The sequence below is a fragment of the Stegostoma tigrinum genome, chromosome 15, assembly GCF_030684315.1.
Source record: "Stegostoma tigrinum isolate sSteTig4 chromosome 15, sSteTig4.hap1, whole genome shotgun sequence".
Lineage (NCBI taxonomy): Eukaryota > Metazoa > Chordata > Chondrichthyes > Orectolobiformes > Stegostomatidae > Stegostoma > Stegostoma tigrinum.
Window position 1 is genome coordinate 41,324,394 of NC_081368.1, and position 27,540 is coordinate 41,351,933.

The 27,540-nt window shown below is 40.6% G+C and overlaps 1 protein-coding gene across 1 annotated transcript in view; it reads right to left on the reverse strand.

Moving 5' to 3' along the window:
• Nucleotides 1-27,540, reverse strand: part of frmpd3 (FERM and PDZ domain containing 3) — a 488,844-nt gene that overhangs the window by 30,860 nt on the left and 430,444 nt on the right. Inside the window, exons 14-15 of the mRNA XM_059651432.1 lie at nt 23,776-23,955; nt 7,967-8,102 (exon numbers count right to left, since the gene is read on the reverse strand). Coding sequence (XP_059507415.1) covers nt 7,967-8,102; nt 23,776-23,955 — 316 coding nt within the window. The remainder of the gene's footprint in view (nt 1-7,966; nt 8,103-23,775; nt 23,956-27,540) is intronic.

Below are 27,540 nucleotides of genomic sequence, written 5' to 3' on the forward strand. Positions count from 1 at the left end.
ATTTCACAAGGATCTGTATCCCTCTGTTCCCTGCCCATTCATTTTTATCTGTCTAGATACATCTTAAATGTCGCTATCGTGCCTGCCTCTACCACCTCCGCTGACAATGTGTTCCAGGCAACCACCGCCCTCTGTGTAAAGAACTTTCCATGCATATCTCCCTTAAACTTTTCCCCTGTCACCTTGAAATTGTGACGCCTAATAATTAAGACACCACTCTGGGAAAAAGCTTCTTGCTATCCAAACTGTCTACACCTCTCATGATTTTGTAGACCTCAATCAGGTCCTTCCTCAACCTCTGTCTTTCTAATGTAAATAATACTAATCTACTCAACCTCTCTTCATAGCTAGTACCTTCCATACCAGGTAACATCCTCTGCACCCTCTCCAAAGCATCCACATCCTTTTGGTAATGTGACAATCAGAACTGTACGTCGTATTCCAAATGTGGTCGAACCAAAGTCCTGTACAACTGTAACATGACCTGCCAACTCTTGTACTCAATATCCTGGCTGATGATTGAAAACATGCCGTATGCATTCTTGATCACTCTATCAACCTGTGTTGCCACCGTCAGGGTAAAATGGGCCTGAACACTCAGGTCTCTCTGTGTATCAGTTTTCCCCAGGACTTTTCCAATTACCATATAGTTTGCTCTTGAATTGGATCTTCCAAAATGCATCTCTTCACATTTGCCTGGATTGAACTTCATCTGTCATTTCTCCGCCTAACTCTCCAATGTATCTCTATTCTGTTGCATTCTCCGACAGTCCCCTTCACTATCTGCTACTCCACCAACCTTACTGTCATCTGCAAACTTGCTAATCAGACCATCTATACCTTCCTCCAGATCATTTATGTATATCACAAACAACAGTGGTCCCAGCACGGATCCCTGTGGAATACCACTGGTCACAGTTCTCCATTTTGAGAAACTCCCTTCCACTACAACTCTCTGTCTCCTGTTGCCCAGCCAGTTCTCTATCCATATAGCTAGTATACCCTGGATCCCATGTGCCTTCACTTTCTCCATCAGCCTACCATGGGGAACCTTATCAAACGCCTTACTGAAGTCCATGTATATGACATCTACAGCTCTTTCCTCATCTATCAACTTTGTTTCTTCTTCAAAGAATTCTATTAATTTGATAAGACATGACCTTCCCTGCACAAAACCATGCTGCCTGTCACTAATAAGCCTGTATTCTCCCAAATGTACCTTCTCCAGCAGCTTGCCCACCACTGACATCAGGCTTACTGGTCTATAATTACCTGGATTATCCTTGCTACCCTTCTTAAACAAAATGACTACATTCTCCAGTCCTCCAGGACCTCACCAATGCTCAAGGAGTTTTACATTCATCTGAACTGGCAAATCAGGCATGGTTTCACACTCAGTTGGAGGACAGCACCTCAAATGGTATACCACACTCACAATATAGCAGTGGATTGTCAGTTTAGATTTGTACTGACGGTTCCAGTGTGGTGTCTGAACGCACAAATTACAGTCAAGGGGTACAGTTGCTTTAAACTGAGCAACTGTTGATAGCTTACTAGAATATCAACACTGTTTTTGAGAGAGGAGAGAGAGTAACACCAAAACCACGAAAAAGCAGGTGGAAATGACTATTATGAGGGGGCATAATGTTAAGGTGATTGGAGGAATGTAGAAGGGAGATGTCTGACGTAGATTCTTTACACAGAGAGTGGTGGGTATGTGGAAAGGGCTGCCGGTAGTGGCAGTGTAGTCAGATACATTAGGGACAGTTAAGCGACTCTTGGACAGGCACATGGATGATAGTAAAATGTACTGATTGCAGGGTAGTTTGATCTTACAGTAGGATAATAAGTTGGCGCAACATCATGGGCCAAAGGTCCTGTACTGTGCTGTACTATTCTATGCTCTATGTCCTAAAATGAAAACATGTAGCAACATTTTTCTATGACCATTGACTATCGATGTCAATCCAAAATAATACCTAGCCAGGTTTCTAAGATGATAATAATTTGGTGTGTTCCAGCTCCCACAGGGATTGCAGGTTGCTGCGATGGAAGTGCTTCATGCATTCTTGTTATAATCTAGAACAATGGATTCTGATAATAGAAGCTCCAACTTTGTTTCCATAATGTATTAAACCAGGAATCTCTCCTTTTCTTACCACCGGTCGTTGGCAAGTTTTGGAAGATTTTGCTGTTTGGCTCCATTATGAACACACCTTCTCTGGCCAACAAGTCCAGCAAGAAATGGAACTTGTGGTTAGTGGTCTTAGTTCGAGGCAGGATGCTACCCATTGTACCACAAAGTTCATCAGAACAAACAACTACTATTAATTATAACAGAGTTTAGTGTTGTATGTATTGTGGAACCAACCATTACCAACTAATAGCTTTGGTACAATCCTGTCACGAATCCTCTTTTATAGATAGTTCTTATATCAAAATTTTCAGAGATATAGTCACTATGATTCCATGATGATTAGCTCTGAAGCAAATGGACTGTAACCCAAGTCTCCAGGATCAAAGGTAGGAACATAATCACTGCACCAGAAGAGCCCTTTCAATTGTTTTTTTCTACTCTCTTAAAACAACAAATGGTTAGACAGTCCATAATGAGGCACTACAACAAAAATGCAGTCAAACAGTTGACAGAAACATATAGAAAAGGAATGGAAATTTATTAAACCAAAGTAACATTGTCTGGAGTGATAATGCACCCCAGACCCTGTGGTGCCCACTGGTCTCTAGTGGCCTCTATTGTGCTGGTGGACACCACATGCTCCCTCTCAATGGATGCCCAAGTGTGGGTGTAACCATGAATAATCCTCTTGTTTTCTTCTTTTTATCGAGGCATGTTTCTATGCACCTCTGAACTTATTATAAACTATCAAATCACCTATGTTACTTTACTTATATCCCCATCACTAAATCACCCGTGTTTTTAATTAAACAAAGAAAAACATTACCAGCCCTGCCCTTCAACAAAGGTGAGGAAAAGTGGATATATAGGATGGGCTGAAGGGCTAAACTTGTTGAGGATATTTGACAGCTGCATGACCTTGAATGCGTCCTGTAAACATTCCTGTATGTGCTGAAGCCAGTGTAAACAACATGCTTTTCAGTTGTGGTTTCTTCTGTGCCTGGTTGTTTGTTACACCATATAAGAGACAGAATTTTGTTCCAAGTCATCAGACTTCACCTTGGACTGGGATCACAAACGGTGCCAGGAACAACTTAAGCCTCCAGACCAGTCTTCGATCGCGTGGTCCCCGACGTGCAGGAGGGCATGAGGCTTGTGCTTTCTTTTCCTTCCTTTTTCATCTTTTATTATTACTTAATAAACGTGTGCATTTAAGCACATTGCTGTTGTCAAACCTTCTCTCAACTGCATTTCACAGAATCTGAAAAGAACCACGCGGGTGCACTGTGATCCAAGATACTTTGGGCGACAAGGATGTGATTTGGGAAAATGTGTAAGTGACAGGTAAAACAAACTGATGCTCCAGAGACCTTCTGTATTCCAGGGTGGAATGTAGCAGACTCTGAATTTGGGTCTGTAGCTAATATGTTAGCACAATTAGAACCCCAAAAGGATGGAAGGCAGTTATAACTGGAAAAAGAGAGAACTGGAGGTCAAGTTTCTGCACTGTGCAAGTGCACTGAGCCCTGTAGAAGTGTTAACTCTTCATGGTCTGGTTTGAATGCACCTCTGTTGGTTGCTCAATGTCATCCTATACAATTTGTGTCTTTTTGTTCCCAAAGTAGCTGGGGATACTCTGAAGTCTTAGTTTGCATTTTGGGAATGTCTGGTAATTTGAAAGTGTTTTGTGTGCCTGCATCAGTGGGAGACATGTATGGTTACTGTAATGACCTTTCAAGAAACTATCAGTGGTTGTGTAAAGTAAAAACAAAATTTGCAAAATGTTGATTCAAAAATTTGTTTTGTAAACCTTGGTAAAAAAAACCTTTTGGAATTGGCTGTGTGTTGTGTTTAGGCTTGGGTAAACTTTAATTCCAGAAATTACCATGTTTGGAATTTCATTTTCTGGCCAGAGAGAACTTCCAAATATTGTTTGAACATGAATGAATCTTTAATGCTGGATGATTAAATTGACTCATTGTTAATGTCCAAGTGATGGGGACTTTGAAGCATTGAAAATGCAACTCCCTATGAACAAGGAGTTTAGGAAAGGCAACTGTAACAATGGATGGGCTTTTCTTTCCTTCAAGGAGGAGGAGAGATGGATTATGTAATAATGTGCAGGAGTTTATGTCCCATCCTCCTTTTGAATCCAAAGTGGATTAATACTAATTAGCCCATTCTGCTTGATATGGAATGCACAGAGCATGTTTGTTTTTTTTTAGAAATTGGAGACACTGAAGACTGAACCCATTTGCAGAATTTCAATGTTGCAACACAGTGATGGATGAGGCACCCTCAACCCATCAAGCCATTCATCAATAACACATTTCAGTGATAGGGAAGTACTGTGGAAATATTAACTATAGCCAAGAATCTCAAAATCACCAACCTGGGAAACACTTAAGCATATCATGATAAAAATTATATTAAAACTCACACTCCCCAGTATTCTAAAATATTTAAATGGAATAGTTACCTGAAAACTTAAAGATATTTTGAGAAATGATAAAGACCATGCAGACAGTCTCAGCAATTTCAATGAGTATAAAAATAATTAGTAATTTTAAGGGAGTAAACAGAATATTAAGTGCGGACAAATTTACATAGGGATATATCAAATAACTGGGAACAGTTATCAAGTGGGTAATTTTAGCAAAAGAACAAACTGAATATGGTGTGCATGAGTCAAACAGAAATGTTTGACTAATGTTTTAAAATATGATAAGATTATGTTCCATAGACTACAAATCTCTACAGATCTTTGGAATTAGATACAGTAGTAATAGTTAAGTCACAAATTTGGATGAGATTAAATAATTAAGGGTGGGGACAACCAAAAAGGATTTAGAATAATGGGTTGAAGTGGCAGTTTAGGTTAAAATGTTACTAAAAGAAGGTTTAGGTGAGAAATGGATGGTGTAAAGGAGCAGCCCGTACAGGAGAACCCTCTGAACCAGGCAGAAGGCATCTCTGCGGTGGCTTAGGTGGTGGGAGGCTCTGGATCCTGAGACTGAACTTGCATTCTGTGTGCACAGGCAGAAGAACAGCACATACCTGAATGTCCTCTACCAGTGCATGATATCTGGTCTGAGTATCACCATTTTCAAGTAATGAATGGTGTTGGCCATGAGCTGGACATTCTCCTGGTGCTGCACTTGCTGACTCCTGTGGCAACATCCAGCCCCAGGCCTCCACAAGCCAGCACGTCCCCATCTCTGTCATCACTTCAAACTCTAATGAAGGTGTGGATTCCTGTACATTAATCCCAGCAGCAGGAAGTTGCGATATGAATCGACCTATGTTTTAGACCTTGATCGGGTCCTTTGTAAAAGACAGCAAGTGTCCTGAGGGACAGACCCACATGGTTATACATAGGATCTGTATGTCATAATTACGGTTGTTACCTGGCAGAAGAAATCTGTCACCAGGACTCACAATGTGCGAGGAGGTTTGATGTAAGTGCATTGTTGTAGGGTCAGGAAGGGGGAATTTGCCACCTGGGTGCAGAGGCATGTCAGTAACAGACATCCCTCCTTAATGGGGAGACTTAGAATCTCTGCGATAACCTAATTCATCATCTTGCCCTAGAAGAAGTTGACCTACGCCCTCTAGATGCTCAATAAAAAACTGGAGAGGTGCCAAATGGGATAAGCTGCAGCATGGAGGTCACCAATTTTATGACCAGCCCTCAGAATAATTATGTCTGACACTCCAGACAAGCTGAAACACCTCAACAGACAGACACAATGGTATCAATGGTACTACACTGCCAACTTGAAGGTCGTAAGCTCTAATTCTACCATATTAGATATTTTCCATTTGACCTGTTCAGTGATGTTATTACACTCTGAAGCAGGTGGTATTTGAACCTGGGCCTCCTGGCAGGGACATAACACTGTACCACAAAACCCCTTTCAATTCTCTTTTCTACTCTTTTATAATAACAAGTAGTTAGACAGGCCCTTTGGAACAAAAACATGATCAAACAGTTGACAGAAACTTTTAAAAAATGAGCATAAAATTATTGAACGAAAATAACAATATCTGTGGTGCTGTTGCACATCATGTGCTTCTCTTCAATGAACAGCCAAGTGCAGATGTAACCACAAGCAATCATTCTCTCTATATTTCTTAATTTGGTTTAAATTTCAGCATCTGCTATGGTGGGATGCAAGCCCATGTACTCAGAAAAATCAAATGTAGGGTTCTTGTTGAGTAATCTGGTGATATCACTATCATCTAGCACCTCATTTTCCTAAAAGTTCTGAGATGCTGTTACACACCTCTGGAGCAGGTGGGACTGGAACCCAGATGTCTCGGTTTAAGGGTAGGGACATGATCACTTCACCACAAGAGGGCCTACTATTACCTTCCTCATGATTAAGGCAATCAATAATAGTTTCATGATCACCATCACTGAAACTAATTTAATCCTGTTTTCTATTTTGGGTTAATGGGCCTATTTGGTTAACAATTATAGATGATGAACCACTAGTAAGTGTTAATGAAAAGAGGTACTTGTCTTACCGAGATGTGGTTTACTGCACGATAGAACAGGTACAATTTAGATTGGCTAATAGGACCTAATAGCTAAGACTATAAAAGATAATGATGACACGTCTGTCACCATTAGGATCTTGTGCTAAAATTCTCTTTTTGCCTCTCAAGAATATAAGACATCTGGTTAGAGAAGCTTAATGCAGTCTCTAACATTTATATGTTCATCATCATGAGTTCTGCTGATTGTTCGTTTGTGTAAGCCCTTCCCTTGCAACTGCTGACTGAGTATTTCTAAAGCAGTAACATTTATAAAGCTTAAATGCATTTGCCCTCCGGCACTTTCTTTATCCTCCTAGGTCCAACAGATTTTCCAATATTGTTACCTTGCCATGTTTAAACAATGATGCCACCACTTTCACTGTGTGTATGTACTTTGGAACCAACCACAACCTCCTAATAGTTAATGCAGAATGCTTCAGGTAATCCTCCTGATCTAAGTTTAAAAGTTAAAAGCTATGGATAACTGCATTGGTTGCTTATTTAGATGTAATAACTAAGACTATCAGGAGACAAGGATGACAAATGTTTCCATCAGGATTTTGACCTTGGCTCCTCTTTACCCCACACAAACTGCATGATATTGTCAGATTGGGTGGGGCTTAATGTAAACTCCAACATTAACCCTTCAAAAATCATTAAATATTCTGGAGGAACGGGATTCAGGGTATTTCACTCTACCATATCTTTCTTGTATCATCATTTAACACTGTCGCACTTGTACAGTACAAAAATGTCTACAATATAGATCAAAGTCCTTTAAGGATCTATTATCTTGTATGGTGTAGACAACTTGCACTCATATTTTGGGTTACTCAACTGCTTCAGACCTAAACACATTAATGATTTAATCTTTGCAGACATATTGCATTTATTCTGTGGCTCGATCTACTGCTGAATTGTCAACTGAATCAATTGTTTTCGGCAATCTTGACAAGGAACATGGATGAATGAGTCAACAGCTACAAGTATTGCAAGCCTCAACTGTGATTGACAAGATGATTTAAGCATTTGCGGGTGTAACTGATGATAACTCAGTCTCATGGAACAATTAAATCAAATAGATACATAAAAGGGATAAATAATAAAAATCTCAGTTTGTGTGATTATATTTGAATTTAAGAGGACAGAGTTTGGATTATTAGTTTCATTTATTTAAATCATTGTGATAAATAACCACAGAAATCATGCTTACAAAAACTTTATCGGTAGGTGGGACTAGTCTGTAAAGTAACTTCAGTATTGAAACTGTTAATGTACCAACCATACCTGCCTTATTCACTTGTGGTTGAACTTTGGCACTACAGAATATCATCTTCTTTGCATCAATGAATAACCGGTAATAACCGGCTATCAAACAAGCGAAGTTTACAGCTTCTGTTGATTCCATCAGCAACACGATAGGCTGAAAAAGAAAGTGTCAAGATTAACATTGCAAGTTGTCAAGAGCGATTAGGATGGACTTAATAAAAATGGCCATGTTGTCAGCACAGCATTGGATGGTATTTTAGCCAGCTTCTGAGTGCTGCATGGATAATTGCGTAACACCAAGTGATATTGAGTTAATAAAGTCTGAGATTTAATTACTGATTTTGACTGGGTTCAATCAATCCAGGAGTGCAGCAGTAGGATTCCTAAATATTTCTGAATCGACCAGTTAGAGATGTTATTACACTCCTTTGGAGAAGATGGAAATTGAAACCAAGCTTCAATGTAAATTATACAATTGATCGCATTGTCAGAGTAAACACGGAAATACACTGGTCATTGTTATTAAAATTGAGGGCTTTTGAGTAATAACAAATGCAAAGTGTGTGTGTGTGTGTGTGTGTGTGTGTGTGTGTGTGTGTGTGTGTGTGTGCGCGCGCGCGCGTGCATGTATGTGCGTGTGGACAATGTATGAGAGAATGCTTAAGCCTTAGCTATTGACTGTATTCATACATAACCAATGGCTGCATGGAAGCAGTGTTGAATGGTATGATGAAGAAAAATAGAAGTAAAACATTTTACATGGTGGTGGGCACATAATGGCTCATTTTTGACTGATATACTGAGACCAAGGAACTAAAGATATATATGGAGTTATCTGAGATCTTAGCTGCTTCATCAATATTGATGGATCAAGGAATATGATAACAGTAGATTGATAAGGACAGATAGTTTGTCAAGTCTATCTCATTCAGCCAGGTTGTAAGATGGCAAAACAACTTGTAAAACTCCCCACCTGCCTTCAATCTTGTCAGATTGTGCTGCTTTACTGAAATACTGGTGGAACTGGCTATACCACTTGGGGCACAACAAAAGATTTTGTTTCCACTTCCAGGAAACAAATTGCCAGTTCAAGGGATACAGGCATCCACCACAGAAATATCTTGGCAATTGCTCCTCTATAACTAGATCACAATTGTTCTTTTTTAGTTATTATTTTCTTCAGAGGCCCAACCATAATCCTGACCTGGACTCTGGCTAACATCCATTTCTGCCTTTCAGGAGCCTGGTCGGTGTTCCTGGTTATAAAATGTCACAGATGAAATTCTGATCCAAACAGAGAAAAAATGTCACAGCACAGAAACAAATCATTTAGTCTAACGAAGTCCATATATTCTGCAGTAAGTAAAGCGTTCTAATCAGAAGGCGTATGGGATATTTGTCTTTATTAGCTGAGGCATAGAGTTTAAGAGCACGGAGGTGATGCTTATACTGTATTAAATGTTGGTTTGTTCACAGCTAGACTATGTGTGCAGTTCTGGAATCCATGTAATGGGAGGGATGTGTAGCACCGGAGAGGGTGCATAGGTGATTTGCAAGAACGTTGCTTGGGCTGGAGAGTTTTAGTTATGAAGTGAGATTGGATTGAGGGGGACAATGAGTGAGATATATAACTTATGAGGGGCCTAGACAGGGTAGACAGGCAAGAACTTTTCCACTTAGTTGAGGGATCAATGAAATGAGGCATAGATTTAAAGTAAGGGGCAAGAGGTTTAGAGGGAATGTGGGGAATTGTTTTTTTCAGCCACAAGGCGGTGGGAATCTGGAATTTGCTGCCTGTAAGGGTGGCAGAGACAGAAACTCCCAAGACAATTATAAAGTATTTAGATATACACTTGCAATAGGAAGGCATATAGGCTATAGGCCAAGAGCTGGAAAATGGGATTAAAATAGTTAGGTGATAATGGGAACTGCAGATGCTGGAGAATCCAAGATAATAAAATGTGAGGCTGGATGAACACAGCAGGCCAAGCAGCATCTCAGGAGCACCAAAGCTGACGTTTCGGGCCTAGACCCTTCATCAGAGAGGGGGATGGGGTGAGGGTTCTGGAATAAATAGGGAGAGAGGGGGAGGCGGACCGAAGATGGAGAGAAAAGAAGATAGGTGGAGAGGAGAGTATAGGTGGGGAGGTAGGGAGGGGATAGGTCAGTCCAGGGAAGACGGACAGGTCAAGGAGGTGGGATGAGGTTAGTAGGTAGGAGATGGAGGTGCGGCTTGGGTGGGAGGAAGGGATGGGTGAGAGGAAGAACAGGTTAGGGAGGCAGAGACAGGTTGGACTGGTTTTGGGATGCAGTGGGTGGAGGGGAAGAGCTGGGCTGGTTGTGTGGTGCAGTGGGGGGGAGGGGACGAACTGGGCTGGTTTTGGGATGCGGTGGGGGAAGGGGAGATTTTGAAGCTGGTGAAGTCCACATTGATACCATTGGGCTGCCGGGTTCCCAAGCGGAATATGAGTTGCTGTTCCTGCAGCCTTCGGGTGGCATCATTGTGGCACTGCAAGAGGCCCATGATGGACATGTCATCTAAAGAATGGGAGGGGGAGTGGAAATGGTTTGCGACTGGGAGGTGCAGTTGTTTATTGCGAACCGAGCGGAGGCACCTTCCCCTGCAACTGCAGGAAATGCTACACTTGCCCCCACACCTCCTCCCTCACCCCTATCCCAGGCCCCAAGATGACTTTCCACATTAAGCAGAGGTTCACCTGCACATCTGCCAATGTGGTATACTGCACCAACTGTACCCGGTGTGGCTTCCTCTACATTGGGGAAACCAAGCGGAGGCTTGGGGACTGCTTTGCAGAACACCTCCGCTCAGTTCGCAATAAACAACTGCACCTCCCAGTCGCAAACCATTTCCACTCCCCCTCCCATTCTTTAGATGACATGTCCATCATGGGCCTCCTGCAGTGCCACAATGATGCCACCCGAAGGCTGCAGGAACAGCAACTCACATTCCGCTTGGGAGCCCTGAAGCCCAATGGTATCAATGTGGACTTCACAAGCTTCAAAATCTCCTCTTCTCCCACTGCATCCCAAAACCAGCCCAGTTCGTCCCCTCCCCCCACTGCACCACACAACCAGCCCAGCTCTTCCCCTCCACCCACTGCATCCCAAAACCACTCCAACCTGTCTCTGCCTCCCTAACCTGTTTTTCCTCTCACCCATCCCTTCCTCCCACCCCAAGCTGCACCTCCATCTCCTACCTACCAACCTCATCCCACCTCCTTGACCTGTCCGTCTTCCCTGGACTGCCCTATCCCCTCCCTACCTCCCCACCTATACTCTCCTCTCCACCTATCTTCTTTTCTCTCCATCTTCGGTCCGCCTCCCTCTCTCTCCCTATTTATTCCAGAACCCTCACCCCATCCCCCTCTCTGATGAAGGGTCTAGGCCCGAAACGTCAGCTTTGATGCTCCTGAGATGCTGCTGGGCCTGCTGTGTTCATCCAGCCTCACATTTTATTGTCTTAAAATAGTTAGGTGGTTGTTTTTGACTGGTATAGACTGGATGGGCTGAAGAACCTTTTTCTGTGCTGTAGCCCTCTGACTCTATGAACAACTCATTGTCTATGTCCTTTCTTCACCTTTTCTTACATCCACCTAACCTGATCTTGAATGATGCTGCCACAGTTCTGGCTGAGCTATAGTGACAGAAATTCTGTGGAAATTCAGGGGCGTATAGTTTCTACATTCATCACTCAGTCTGGAGTAGAATTTCACAGCCTTACAATTATTCAACTTGGATAGGCATTAGCCCTTTTGTTTTAATGCAGTAAGCATTTAGACAATTGAACTTACAGTCTTTGGACCATAAGACAGAGGAACAGAAACAGGCCAGTCAATCCGTTGAGTCTGTTCCAGCATTTAATGAAATCATTGCTGATCTGATAACCCTCAACTCCATTTTCTTGCTGTTTCCCCAGATTCCCTTATGGATTAAACATCCATCTTCGTGTTGATTATACTTAACAACCCAGTCTCCAGAACTCTCTTTGGAATAGAATGCCACTATCCTCTGAAAGAGGAAATTCCTTCTCATCACTGACTTAAAAGGGCAACACTTAATTCTGAGATTATTCCCTCTGGTCCTAGATTCTCCCACAAAAGAAAAACAACATTTCTGCATCTAACCAGTGAAGTCCTGAAGAGTCTTTCATATTTCAATAAATCTCCTCTCATTCTTTTAAACCCTGAGTACAGGCTCAACCTATTCAATCGCTTTTCATAAGGCAATCCATATCCAGTATCAGCCCAGCAAACCTGCTCTGGATTGCTTCCAATGGCAGGAGATCTTTCCTTGATAAAGAGCCCAAAACTATTCACAGTATTTCAGCTGTCATCTGACTAGTATCTTGTATGGTCTTGGTAAGACTTTCCTATTATTATGCACTATTCTGTTTGAAATGAAGGCCAATATTCTATTTACTTTCCCAATTGCTTGTCTGCTAGCTAACTGAGACTTATGAATGAGGACTTACAGTTTCTTCCTGCTGTAGCTTTTTGCAGTGTTTCTCCATTCAAATAATATTCTTCATGCCAAAGTGCATAATCTCACATTTTCCACATTTATAATCCATCTGCCAAGTTTTATTGTCTCCTTATTTAACCTATTTACATCCATCTGCAGACTCCCCATGTCAAAGTTACCTCTTGTCTTCCCCCTCTACTTTTGTGTCATCCACAAACTTGACAATAATAAATTCACTTTCCTCATTCAAGTCAATACATTATATTGTAAATAACTGCAGAACAGCACTAACGCTTGTGGTACTCCACTCGATACAGGTTGCTATCTTGAAAATGCTCCCCTTATCCCAAATCTCTTGTTTTCTATTAGATTACCATATTCTGTATTCATGCTAAAGAATCAGCAAGGTGATTAGCATTGTTGCTTCACAGCACCAAGCACACGGGCTCATTTTTACCCTCAGGTGAATGTCTGTTTGCACATTCTCCCTGTGTCTACGTTGGTTTCCTCTGGGTGCTCTGGTTTCCTCTGGGTGTCTAAAGATGCGTAGTCTTGGTGGATTTGCATGGTAAATGCAGGTTTATGGGGTCAGGGTGGGTCTGGGTGGGATGCTCCTTGGAGGGTTGGTGTGGACTTGATGGGCCGAATGACCACCTTCTGCACAGTGGGAATTCTATACTACCTCCAACACCACAGGATTTTATTTTATTTAGTTGCCTAGCATGTGAGACCTTATCAAAAGTCTTCTGAAAATGTAAATTACATACATTACTTTTCCTTTATCTAACCTGCTTGTTATTTCCTCAAAAATTCTAATAAATTTGTCAGACATGATTTCACCTTCAGGAAGCCATGCAGAATATATGCTTGATTAAATTTTATACTTCTCAATCCACTGCTGTTACATCCTTAACATTTTCCCAAAACAGATGTTAAGCTAGCCTAATCTGTTGCTTTTTTGTCTCCTTCCCTTTTTAAATAAAGATATTGGCAGTTTCCCACTCCACCGGAATTTTTCCAGCACCTAAGGATTGTTGGAAGATTACTATTAGTGCTTAAATTGTCTCTTGACTTACTTCCTTTAAGATCTTTGGATGCATCCCAGCTTGTTCAGGGGACCTATCAGTCTTTAGCCCCGTTAGTTTCCTTTGAACTTTTTCTTGAGTGGTATTTAGTATATTTATTTCCTCTCCTCCCTTTTCCCTTGATTATTTAATATTTTTGGAATGCTACTAGATGTCTCCTAATGTGAAGACTGATGCAAGCTGTTTATTCAAGTCCTCTGCCATTTTCTGGCTCCCCATTGTTATTTCCCAGCTTTTTTTTAACTTTGGCCTCTCTCTTCCTTTTTATATATTTAAATAAGCTGTGGCTGTTCTTGTTGACTTTACTTGCAGGTTTGCCCTCAAAGTTTATATTCTCTTTTTTGTTAGTTGTCTTTTGTTGGTATTTAAAACTTTCCCAACTCACTGGCTTACTCTTTGTAGTGATTGCAATGAGGTCCGCCAGGTGGACATCATAGAATATGTGGTCCCTGATTAGAGCTGTTAATCTGGTCCAATCAGGGAGCCTTGGCTGACAGATATAAACAGGAATGTCAGACATCCTGACTTCTGAGAACTCGGAGGGAGCTGGATCAGTGTCAAGGGCTTTCCATGTGTAAATAAAGGGTGACTCGGTGATAGGATACTGGCTTCTGTGGAGTTATTTCACTCCTAATATTTGCCATACTGTATATCTTTTCTTTCAATTTGATGCTTACCTTAAATTCCATGGTTATCCATAGTTTGCTTATCTCCTTCCTAGGATCCTTTATCCTCACTGGGGTGTACCTTTTCTGTGAATCATGACTATTTTCTTAAATTTCTCTGATTCTTCCACAACTAAGTTGCTGCTAAACTTCTTTCCCAGTCCACTCCAGCCAGCTCTATCTTCAAACCTTTGTAATTACCTTCAGACCTTTGTAACTACCTTCATTTGAGCTTAGCACAATTCTGACCCAAGTTCCTCCCTCTCAAATTGAATGCAAAATTCTACCATATTATGGCTACTGTTTGTAGGGATCTTTTACTCTGACATAACTTCATAAATTTGTCTAATTTCACATTACTAAATCCAAAATAGCTTGATCCCTGGTTAGATCCACAAAATTGTTCTCGTAACTTTCCTGAATATTAATTTTTCCTGTGGCTACTCTGACAAACTGGCTAACCCAATTAATATGAAGATTAAAGTCACCCTAAATTCATGGACTGTCCTTTTCACATTCTCTCACTACCTCCTGATTTATATCAACACTACCAAATAGACCCTGTCGGGGGGATTGTAGACTACTCCTATGAGCGTCGTCTTTTCCTTGTAATTTCATAATTAGATCCAGATGGATTCTACATCTTCAGATGTAAGATCATATTTTGCACTAATACCTATTCCATCCTGTGCTAACTAGGCTATTCCACTACCCCCTTCCTTCCTGTATGTCCTTTTGAAAAGTCAGTTAGCTTGAATACTTAGTTCCCAGCTTTGACGTCCTTCTAACCATGCCTCCATAATGGCTATTAGTTCATAACAACTTACCTGTAATTGTGTCATCAATTAATTTAATTTTCTTTTGAACACTATGCGTAAATGAATAAAGAGCCTGAATTTTGCCTTTTTACTGTTCCTCCCACTCCCACCCCTTGTCCTTATTTACTGCAATTTTTCTATGATTGTACATTTTGTTCCTTCCTGAACCACTCTGTGTATCATTATCCAAACAGTTGTCCTGTAATACTGTCTTATCCTCTTGCTTTCTCATTCCCTACTAATTAGTTAAAGCCATCTCAACAGCCCTTGTTATTTTATTCACCATTCTATTGATTTAAGGGGGACAGGAAAATTGTATTGTTCAGAGTATTAGCTTTTCACATATAGCAGAGGTCAATTTTCTTGTCACCACACGTGTGCATTAGGAGCTTTTTGTGGATGTTGACAAGTATAGTTAGGAGTTAGGTATTTAGCAGCTTGCTAAAGTGATAGATCCAAGACATTTCCATCTCTAATTCAATGTTATGCAGCTTGTAAAAGTTTGGCATTCCACGGAAAATCTTAGAAGCTCTTCTTTTTTTGCTCCAAGCTGCTCTTGGTATTGGCTCAGCAATATGCAAAAAGACAACCTTCTGCACAATACAGTTTTCCTTTCCCCTTCCAATATATATTAAATTTTACTGAAGTTGCCTGAAAGGCTGTAGTACCACAGTAACTCAAAACAAGGACAATACTACAGTTATCAACAAGGAGGCTTAATAGCATTGCTTGGAAATGCTATTACTGAATTATTACAGTGGATAGAATTTAGGAGCATTTTAGATACTGGAGAGAGGATAGAACATTACATTTCCATAAATGTATTCCTACAATTATCTAGATTTAATTTAGTAGACATCTCATCGTGAATGCATCTTACTTTAATTTAATGGCATGCTGATTGTCTCCCTGGCAACAGTCTTATATTAAGTCAGCATAGTTGTTTGTTATTACATTTGATCCTGAGATGAGCTTCCTTCTCACATTCATACTGTCATAAAGTCTGCCTATTTCACCAAAGTAATGATTTCTGACCTCTCTCATTTCAACTTATAGAATCTCAGAATCCCTACAGTGTGGAAACAGGCCATTCGGCCCAACTTGTCTACATCACCCCTCCAAACAGCATCCCACCCCGACCCATGCCCCGACACTTTCCCTGTAACCCGGTGTTTCCCATGTCTAATCCACCTAACTTATACACCCGAGATGCTACGGGCAATTTAGCGTGGCCAGTCCATCTAACCTGTACATCTTTGGACTGTGGGTGGAAACAGCAGCACCTGAAGGAAACCCATGCAGTCACAGGGAGAATGTGCAAACTCCACACAGGCCAAGGATGGAATCGAATCTGGGTCCCTGGCATTGTGAGGCAGCAGCGCCAACCAGTGAGCCAACGTGCCACCCTAAACATTTTTGCCATGACATCTGCTGCTGGAACCCTCATCGTTTGTTTCCTCCTACCTGTTACAACTCCACCACACACTTCTATCCTTCATATATTTAAAACATGTAGAATGCTGCTTTCCATGTCTTAATTTGAAACAAGCCCCATCCCCTATCCATTGTGTTCACTGACCTACATTAGCTCCTGGTCAAGCTTCTGAAGACATTCAACAGCAGCAATGTGGATTGTCGATATCAGATGCAAGCACTTGACTCCACTAGGATCTCGAAGTGTTCCAATGTTCCCCCTCATAGTTTTCAGAAAGTAGTACCGTAACTTTTCTATTTTTATTATTCAAGTTTTAAACTTTTCATAAATTTAGCTGGGGGAGCTATGAAACTCTCTCGACATGTCATAGTGAATACATATGGTTTATATGGACTTCAGTAAAGCTTTTGACAATGTTCCACACAAAAGGCTGAAGGGAAAGTGAAGAGTCTATGGGATCCAAGAGAAGTTAGCAACATGGATCCAAAAATAGTTCATAAATAATGTTCATAAACATAATAGGAAGCCCGTGACTAGCAATGTACCATAAAGTTTGATGCTGGGACCCTGGCTATTTGTTATCTTTATTAATGACTTGGATGTGAATGCAGAAGATAAAATTAGTATGTCTGCAGTTAATATAAGAATTGGTAGTATCATTGATACTGAGGAGGATGGTCTGAGGCTACAGTCTGATATTCATCAGCTGGTAAATTGGGCAGAGCAAAGATTTTTCGAATTTAATCCCAGGACGTACAGGGAGATGTACTTTGTGAGATCTAATAAAGGAAGGATATACACAGTCAATGGTAGATCCCTAGAGAATACTGAGGAACAAAGGGACCTCGGTGGACAAGTCCACTGATCCCTGAATGTGTTGGTACAGGTAGACCGGGTGGTGAAAAAGGCATGTGGGCAGCTTGCCTTCATTAGCCAGGACGTAGAATATATCAGCAAGGAAGTCATGTTACCAGTTGATAAAACATTGGTTCGGCCACAGATAGAATACTATGTGCAGTTCTAATCATCACACTGTCGGAAGAATAGAATGCAGAGGAGATTTACCAGAATATTGCCTGAGATGAAAATCTCCGTCATGAAGACAGACTGGGTAAGCTGCATTTGTTTTCTTTGGAGCAGTGGAGGCTGAGGGGGAATCTGAATGTTGATTATGAAAGGCATAGACAGAGAAGGTTTTGAGAATGTTTTCCTCATGAAAGATGTGTCTAAGACCAGAGGGCAGAAGTTTGAGGTGAGGAGCAACTGGTTTAGAGAGGATATGAGAAAGTGATTTTTCCCCCAGACAGTGGCAGAAATATGGAATGTGTTGCCTGAAGGAGTGATGGAGGCAAATACTTTTGCAACATTTGAGAAATACCTTGTTGCGTGCTTAAAATACCGAGGCATCGTAGGCTATGAATCAAGTGCAGACATATGGGGTTAGTGTAGATTGGTGTTTGATGGTTGGTATGGACATGGTGGGCTGAAGGGCCTGATTCTATGTGTATTACTCCATATTCAAACATAAGTAACCTCTAACAGATAAGAACAAAAGCAAGTTAAAGGTAAAGTTTACGAAGATTACTGATGCTGGTGCTCCAAGTTTTTTAGGAGTGCTGGGAGTGGGCAAGGGAGTGACATTATTCTTAATAATTGTCCTGTTTTTATTGGCTAGCAGTATTCAAATGGTTGGTTGATATAGGGTAAGTTACCAGCCCTGGAAATAAGATTTTTCAACAAGCTTTCAGGTACAGGGCCAGTCCTTGTCAGATGGCAGTGGTTGCTAGGCAGCTGTCTTCTTCAGATGTAAGATAGCTTAGAAGTTAGAACATAGAACACAAACCGTAGAACAGTACAGCACAGAATCGGCCCTTTGGCCTACCGTGGCTGTGCCGAACACGCCGCCACTATTAACTAATCTAGCCGTACATGTTTCATATCCCTTTGTGCCCTGTCTGTTCATGTATCTGCCTAAATGCCTCTTAAACATTGCTAACATATCTTCTTCTCACATCTGCGCTGGCAGTCTGTTCTAGGCATCTACCATTGTCCTCCCACATCTTTCTTTAATTTTTCCCCTCTCACCTTAAACTTAAGCCTCCTTATATTCTACTTTCCGCTCTGGCAAGAGACTCAATCCATCCACTCATCCATGCCTCTCTTAATTTTATATACTTCTATCAAGTTTCCCCTCAGCCTCCGATACTCAAGTGAAAACAATCCAAGTTTGTCCAGTCTTTCCTCAAGTCGAGTACACTCCAATCCAGGCAACTTCCTGGTAAACCTCTTCTTGCACTTTCTCCAAAGCCTCGATTCCCGTCCTATAGTGTGGCAACCAGATCGGCACATGATATTCCAAATGTGGCCTAACTAAAGTTTAAACAGCTGCAACATGCCCTTCCCATTTTTATTCTCAATATCCCATATTGAGATATCCATTGGTGCGCTCAGCTAGGATTTGCACACTGACAAGGGTGACACTAGTATGCAGGGAGGTGCCATGATAATTGCTACCATCACTGTGGTCAGCATTGTTCTTGCACAGGGTCATGATCTTTGAACTCAAGCATGCCATATGCCTTATTGACTTGTGTTGCCACTTTTGGAAGCTTTGGATTTGGACTCCAAGATCCCTTTGTATATCAATGCTCCTAATAAGTTCTTTTATTTACCATATACTTTCATGTTGTGTTTGATTTCGCAAAATGCATCACCCCACACTTGTCCAGATTAGTCTGCCATGAGAATTATTACAATCACTGTGGTCAGCATGGTTCTTGCACGGGGTCATAATCTTTGACTGATACATACATATCCTTGGGCAGATACACCTCCTGCTAGTGAAAGGCAAGTTGTGCAGATACAGCAGAAACACCAGTTTGTTAAGTTTGGTGAGATTGGCCAGTATAACATCAGCATTTGGAGTTCTACCCATGAAAATGATAAGTAAACTGTCTGTGGTGTCTTGAATTTCCACAGTGACTGAATCTTCCCTAGCTAGTGTTCCATTCAGCTTTTTATATGTTTATTGAAATCAGTGATGACCTCCACTGCCTTTATTCACCAACACATTCCTTGTGTTGAAGGTCATCTCAATATGTTGGCCAAGTCGTAACCAGTACTTATTGGTACACTACTTAATTGAGTCTTATCAAAGGGATAATGGGTGATGCAAATTTGATGCAGAATGATACATTGGTGTTAGATGAGATGAAATATATATAGAGGAGAAGATTAGGAGGTGAGTCAGGAGAATAGTGCAATATGCGCACATAGGACTGACAAATGCAGTTATCACGGTTTGAGCATGTTTAGGAGTGCTGAGATAGGGCCAGAGATGGATTGTAATATGGAAGTGAATTGAGGTAGTTCTTACGTGAATATAAAGCTGCAAGCTGACTCTGTGTCACATCGAATAATGGGGTTCAATCTGAGATAGTGGCTGGTGAAGAGATTGAGAATCTGTGGAAGGTATATGCAATTTGTCATGGCAGCTCAAAGCAATATCTTTGCTCTTTCCATTATTTAACTGCAGAAAACTGTGACTGTTCCAATATTGGATGTCAGACAAAGAATCTGTTGTCAGAATTTGACAACAGCAATGGATTTGGTTGAACTATTACATTTTGTACCTGCAAAACTCTGAGGTCTGGGGAAGCTAAGAATTTTAGCCACAACCTGTGGTTATATACTAGACTTGAGACTTACCCTCAATGCATAATACATAGATTGCAAGGCCATAAGATCTAGAAGCAGAATTAGTCTATTGAACCCATGGAGTCTGCTTTGCCAATCAATCATGGCTGATATGTTTTTCAAACCATTCTCCTGCCTTCTCCCCTTGATTCCATTACTAATCAAGAGTCTATCTATCTCTGTCTTGAGGACATTCGATGACTTCTGTGACAATGAGTTCCACAGATGAACTACTTTGTGGCTGAAGAAATTCCTCGTCTTCTGTGTTCTAAGAGGTCATCCCTTAACTCTGCGGCTGTGCCCTAGGGTCCTGGTCTTTCCTACTAGTAGAAACATTTTCTCCACATCTATTCTATCTAGTAATCTGTACGTCTCAAAGAGAAACCCTCTCATCTTTCTAAATTCCTTTGAGTAATGACCCAGAGTCCTCAACTGCCCCTGACATGACAAGCCCTTCATCTCTGGGATTATTCTTGTAAACCTCCTCCTCCAACTCCAGCACATCCTTATTTAGAGATGGTAACCAAAACTGCTCACAATATTCCAAATGTGGTCTGACCAGTGTCTTATACAGCTTGAGCAGTATATCTCCGCTCCTTTATTTTAGTCTTCTTGAAATGGACGCTAATATTCAGATATTGAAAGCCTTTCCTCCTTTAGAAAATAGCGCATTCCTCTATTCTTCCTGCCAAAATGCATAACTTCACACTTTTCCACATTATATTCATCTGCTAATTCCTTTGCCCACTCTCCTAGGCTGTCCAAGTCCTCCTGCATGTTCTGGCTTCCTGAACGCCACGTGTCCCTTCACCTATCTATGTGTCCTCTACAAACTTCACAACAATGCTCTCAGTTTCTTTGTCCAGGTTGTTAGTGTATAATGTGAACAGTTTTGGTACCAAAACTGATCCCTGCAGTATTCCATTAGTCGCCGGTTGTCATCCTGAAAAATATTCCTTTATGTCTGCTTTCTTCCTTCTGCCAGTCATCCAATCCTCTGTCAGTACCAGTACCATGCCCCTAACACCATGGGCTCTTATTTAGCAGCCTCTTGTGCGGCACTTTGTCAAAGATCTTCTGGAAATCCAAATAGATCACATCTACTGGCTCTCCTATTTCCAATTTGCTCATTACCTCCTCAAAGAATTCTAACAGATTTGTTAGGTATAACCTACCCTTGACAAAGCTGTCCTGACTTAGCCCTATTTTACTGCGTACTTCCAGATACTCCACAATCTCATCCTTAATAACAGGCTGTAAGAAATTACAATGACTGAGATCTGACTAACAGGCCTGTAATTTCCTGTCTTCTGCATCTCTCACTTCCTAAATAGGTGGCAATTTCGCAGTCCTCTGGCACCGTCTCTGACTCCAGTAATTCCTGAAAGATCACCACTGATGCCACTATAGTCCCTATGGTCCGGCTGATTTATTGACCTTCAGAACCTTCAGCCTTTCCAGCTCCTTCTCCTTTGTGATGGTAGCTATACTCACTTCTGTCCTGACCTTCTTGAAGTTCTAGTATGTTCCTTCTATATTCCACATGAACACTGATGCAAAGTACTTGTTCAATTCCCCTGCCTTTTTTTATGTTCCCCATTACTATTTCTCCAGCCACACTTTCCAGCTCCATATTCACTCTTGCCTCTCTCTTACCTTTTACTTATGTAAAAAAGCTCTTGAAATATTGCTAGCTACTAGCTTACTTAGCCATCTTCTCCTTCCAGAATTGCCTTTTTTGTTATCCTGTGCTGATTTTTAAAGGCTTTCCAATTCTCTGGCTTCCCACTAATCTTGACCACATTGCATGATTTTTCTTATGCTTTCAAGCTGTCCCTGACTTCTCTTGTGAACCATAGTTGCCTCAACCTCCACTTAGCATGTGCCCTTTTCCTTCTGATTAGTTTGCACTGTGCCTCCCAAGTTACCCCAGGAAGACAGGGAAAGTTCCTGCATCAATGAGCAGCTGTTTATTATGCCTGTGCTCAGCTTATTAAGGTTTCAAAAGAAAATTAATTAGGTTTCAGCATTTGAATCATGAGAGTTGAATTCCTATTTAAACTGAATTTAGGCCTATCTGCCCTATTGGTCCCTGTTTATTAATAGAGATTACATATTTTGATCCAATAATTTCATTAGAATTATCTCATACTGCTTTTGCATTTAGGCATTGCAGATATTCACATAAGCCCATCTACATTCTGCAGTTCTGATAAAATGTCACGATCTAAAATAGTAACTGTTCCTTTCTCCAGACATGCTGAGTATATCACCACTTTCTATTTTATTGTATTCTGAAGGTGTTTGTCAATGGAACTATAATTGTTGGTAGACTAAATAGGAACAATATCTTGCCAGCTATTCTTTCTCAGGACAATAAGAGGCAATGGAGGCTATGACCTGGGTTTAGCTATTCAAAATGATTGTGATTCGATGTGGCTTGCAATCTCACCTTCAAAGGGCAATCATCGCGGAATGAAAAAAAGAACAAACCTCAACCCAGTGACAGAAGATGACCAGCCACCTTTTGTGTGTCTGTAAACTTGCAGCAAGCAGGTATCATATTTTGTCCACAGGACTGTTTTTTCTTCATCATATTTCAAGAATGATAGCAATATAAGAACATTTGAAATAAGTACAAGTGGGCTCATAAAAGACCTTGAGTCTGTTGTGTCATTTAATAAGATCGCAGTTCATCCTCTATCTCAACTCCACTGCTTCACCTGGTTCCCATTTCCCTAAATGCATCTAGTAATAGAAGCACAGTAGAAATGCATTAGCACAGCAGCAATACAGAATACTGGGATATGGGAATATTTGTAATTTGGAAAGTATAAGAATAAATGTTCTGAATGCACACTACCGAGTTTACAATGAAATGTGTTTGGTATATTTTTAAAGGAAATATTGCGAAATTGAGCACAGTAAAAACAGCATTTAAAATTGGGCGAAAGTGTATCTTGGCAACATTTCTGAACCATATAAATTTCTTTCTCATCTACTCCCAGGGAACACTGCTGAATAGTCTTTACTCTTTTTGATAACTACATCTAGACTGCTTTAGTAGTCTTTGTGTTGCCCTTCAGAGATGTGTGTTCTTGTCTTAAAAACATTCTTTTCTGCACTTTCTGCAGGACATCCAAACCTACCTCCTAAAAGATTATTAATTGTCACATTTATATTGCTGCAGGAATTTTCCCTTTAAAAATACATCATATTTATATGCTGATGACAGTCATTTATAAATTATGATTGCTGAGAGTTCCATGGTTTTTGCAAAAACAAAGAATCCCATATCATTATGTGAAGCCAGCTCATTGCATTCCTAGTGCATAAAATAGAAGAGATTGTCGGAACTGCAGATGCCGGAGAATCTGAGATAATAAGATGTAGAGCGGGATGAACACAGCAGGCCAAGCAGCATCAGAGGAGCAAGAAAGCTGACATTTTGGGCCTAAACCCTTCTTCAGAAAGGGTCTAGGCCCAAAACATCAGCTTTCCTGCTCTTCTAATGCTGTTTGGCCTGCTGTGCTCATCCAGCCCTACACCTCGTTATCTCGCATAGAATAGAAGGCCCCTTATTCACATACAAATTTGACTTTCTGGCTATGATTTTAAAGTAAAACAAAATTACGTAGTCTCATACCTTAGCTTCTGATATGGTTAGCTCAACCCGAGCTACATTCTCTTTCTCTCTGAACAACTGTATACGGCTCACGCGACCAAATTCTGCCAGAATGGTGGTGAGATTCGTTTTCAGGTCTATAACATGGCTGATGCCGTGTTGTGGACCAACTAACAGCGTCATTTCTGATTGTTTTGCATCCTGTAAGGCAGTAAATTACACATGTCACTTTGCTGAATAAGTACACCACAAGTATTCATGTTACAGTATAATGTTAAAAGCTTTCAGTAAACAATCTCATGGGATTTTTCACTTTAGTGTTGATGACATTAACTTGATATATACTGTTAGTAATATCAACACACAAATGCATAAAGGTTTTGAATGAAATTCTCTGCTCTGTCAACTTAGCCATGAACTAATTTATTTTAAATTGCTTAATGCTATTGTTGAAATAACATGCCAGAATATCAAATGCTAACATTAAGAAGGTCATTTTCAGTTTGGACGCAGGTGTGAAATTGATCATTATTGATTGACTGCCTGTTAAAAATCTTATCCAATTTCACTTTCCACTGACTGCAATATCGTTCCAAAATGGTCAATTTTCTCCCCAGGATCCAAAGTGATAATAAATCCTGTGCTTGTCCACTTATAGAATCGACAATCATTTCTGGATTCTTAAATGTCTCTTGCAAGTGTTGTGTGAAGAAACCATAAAGACATTAAAAACAAAGAATAGGAAATTATTTTCAGCTGCGCCACTTCACTTTCTGTAACTTTGGGCATTTGGACCCTCCAGTGCATTCCAATTGCAGCTTCCATAGATCCTATTTAAACACAGGAAGAAGTTGTATTTGTGGAACCACGTTGCCGAGCTTCAGAGTTTGGCAAATCACTTTATGGCCGATAGGTACATTTGAAGTTTAATCTTTTTTTTAGTGTATGGAAGTACAAACAAAAGGAGCTTTTATCAGCTTGCTATAGAGCTGGATTGGTTCGGAGGAAATTTTGGGCTAAAATCTCAGAATTAGAACCCATATAAAGCAACAGTTCGCCATTAACTCCCTACAAAGAGAGAGTGGGGGAAAGAACATTTGAATCTTCCAGTTCATTCCTATTGCAGCTTCCAGAGATTTCTATTTTGGAAATTAGATGCAAACTAATGTATTGGACTTACTTAGTGCAGAGTTTTATGACATGGAGTTTGTATTCAAATATGTCCAGCCAGTTTACAGTGAGCGTGACTATTTTTGTCTTGGAATAGGATAAACCCTCTCAATGGCACTCTGCCTTCCTCACAATCACAGACCTTTCCTTCCATTCTTTTCTCTCAACCCTCTTTTCTGTATCTATGCACTTGCTTAAAACTTGTTACCTTTCCACCCTTTTCTCATTCTGTCAAGAGATCCCTAGCCTGCAACTTTTTTTCTCCATAGATATTGCCTGTGTTGTCATTTCTAGCGTGAATGAGCCCATCATCCATACATGTAAATAATAAGCAGCGATTCAAGATTTCTCAGTTTCACGTACTTTTCAGTCTTTGATCGCTCCAATGATTCATTTTTCTCAGAAGATTTGGAAGCTTTGGGTCAAATTTGCCTACTGCATATGTCTATTTTGAGCAGCGCTACTACCATTTTTGATCTTGCATTCACTATCAGTTTAACCCAGGGGAAGGTGTGGCATCTCTGATGGCCACACCCTTAAAGCAGTCACCTCTTAGCAGCATGGAACAAAGCAGAATCTGCAGCATTTGAAGAGGATGCCTCTCATTCGATGTTACCTCAATGGAAAATACAGACTGATTAATTCTATGACTGCCTTTGTTTTTTCTTTCTCAAATGGTCTTTGTGAATAGCATGAACTAATTAATGAATTGATGATCATCACTCCCAGACTGTCAAGTAATTTGCTGGGTGTTCCCTTGAAGAGACAGCATGAGTCATTCAATGTCTGTCCAGCTGGTACACAAAACCCTGATTCCTCAACAAGCATCCAGGTAACAGATCTGTGATAGATAGCCAGGAAGTTATTATGTAGTAGTCATCCTTCAAAATTTGTCTCTATCTCTTTTCCTGGAAGTATTCAAGGTGTTTTGGGAATACTTCCTGTGTCTATAGACAACGATCCTGCTCAAAATAGCCTCAACAGCAGTTTGGCCATTCCAGATGTGTTAGTCTGAGTTCCCAGACAACTCCAGGTTGTGATCCAAAACTATCCAGTCTCTGCAACCTTGGTACATCAGACTTCAAAATGAGCTCTCTCATCTCACATTTGTGCCATCATCAAGGCTGCCCATTTCTACGTTTGTAATATTTCTTGAGTTTGCCCTGAGTCAGCTCATCTTCTGCTGAAATCCTCACCTTGACTTTATTACCTCTAGATCCAACTATTCCAATACATCTCTCACATTCTATTATCTGTAAACTTGAGGTTGTCCAAGATGTGTGACACTGTGCATTCACCTACAGCCAATCCCATTCCACAATCATCCCTATGCTCTCGACTTTAAGCAATGCCTCAAGTTTTAAATTCTCAAACTGTGTTCAGATCCCTCTTTGACCTTATCCCCTCTCTGACTGTAACATCCATCATCAATTCAATGCCCCAAGATACCTGCTTTCCTCTAACGCAAAGCTCCTTCTAATCTGCGTGACGGCTTGTACGTGCAGTTGTTCCGATGTTCTGTGCACAGCGATTGATAACTTGCAGCACAATCGGTTTGCTAAATACTTCCCTAATGATTGTAATTTCACTAACTTCCTCTCTCCCTTCCACTTCTTGATTTACAGCTATTTCTGGAATACTTTCGGTATCCTTGATGGTGAAGACGGACACAAAATATTTGTTTTCATTTAAATTCTGAGGCGTGGTTCAGCTGTGAACTACCTTGTGCAGACAGGTGGTAAAATATCTACATCATTTAATGAGCAATGAGAAACAAAATAACATTCTTTTACAGAATCTTATAACTGACACAAGTACCTAAACCAATGACTCCGATCATTCAGATCAGACATGTGTGTTAGATTTTTGAAACATCTGCACTACTCCTGATAAGGTTCCCATAGCTACATTGTTTTCTTTTTCAATTTCATCTTGAAAGTTAATATTGAATTTGATTCCCCACCATTTTAGAGAGCACACGTCAGATTAATTTAAATTTTTTTTCCTTCTGGTTCTTAATTATCTTCAATCCAGTATCTCAAAATTCCTGATAATTTTACGATAGTAAGAACTGCCAATGCTAGAGTCAAAGATAACAGTGTGGAACTGGAGGATGCTGCTAGGCTTCTTGATAATTTTGAATTGTTTTCTTCGATCTTGCATTATCTACTGTGCTCAAAGGAAAAAATAGCACAATGTATTCTCTCTGCATAACTTATGTCTCTCAGCCCTGTACATCTCCTCTGTAGCCTTTCCAAGCCTTAATATCTTTCTTACAGTATAGTGCCTAGAATTGGTTACATTTCTGTCTAAGTTCAGCCGGCACTTTACACTTTTCTTGCTTTTTTTGTGCCTTTAGTATAAAGTCATGATCAAATATGCTTGGTTACAGTAGTAATTTTCTTATGTATCTCACCTGCACCTTTCTCAACTCCACTGTTGCAAAATTATCAGGCAGCTTGTATGATATCCAATAATGTGGGTGCAGATATTTCTTCCACTTTAATATGGTGAAAGTGGAAGTCATTGTTTTTGGTTTCTGCTCCAAACTGCATTCCATCACTGTCAACTCCATCCCTCTGCTTGGTAATGGTCTGAGATGTGGTCAGTCTGTTT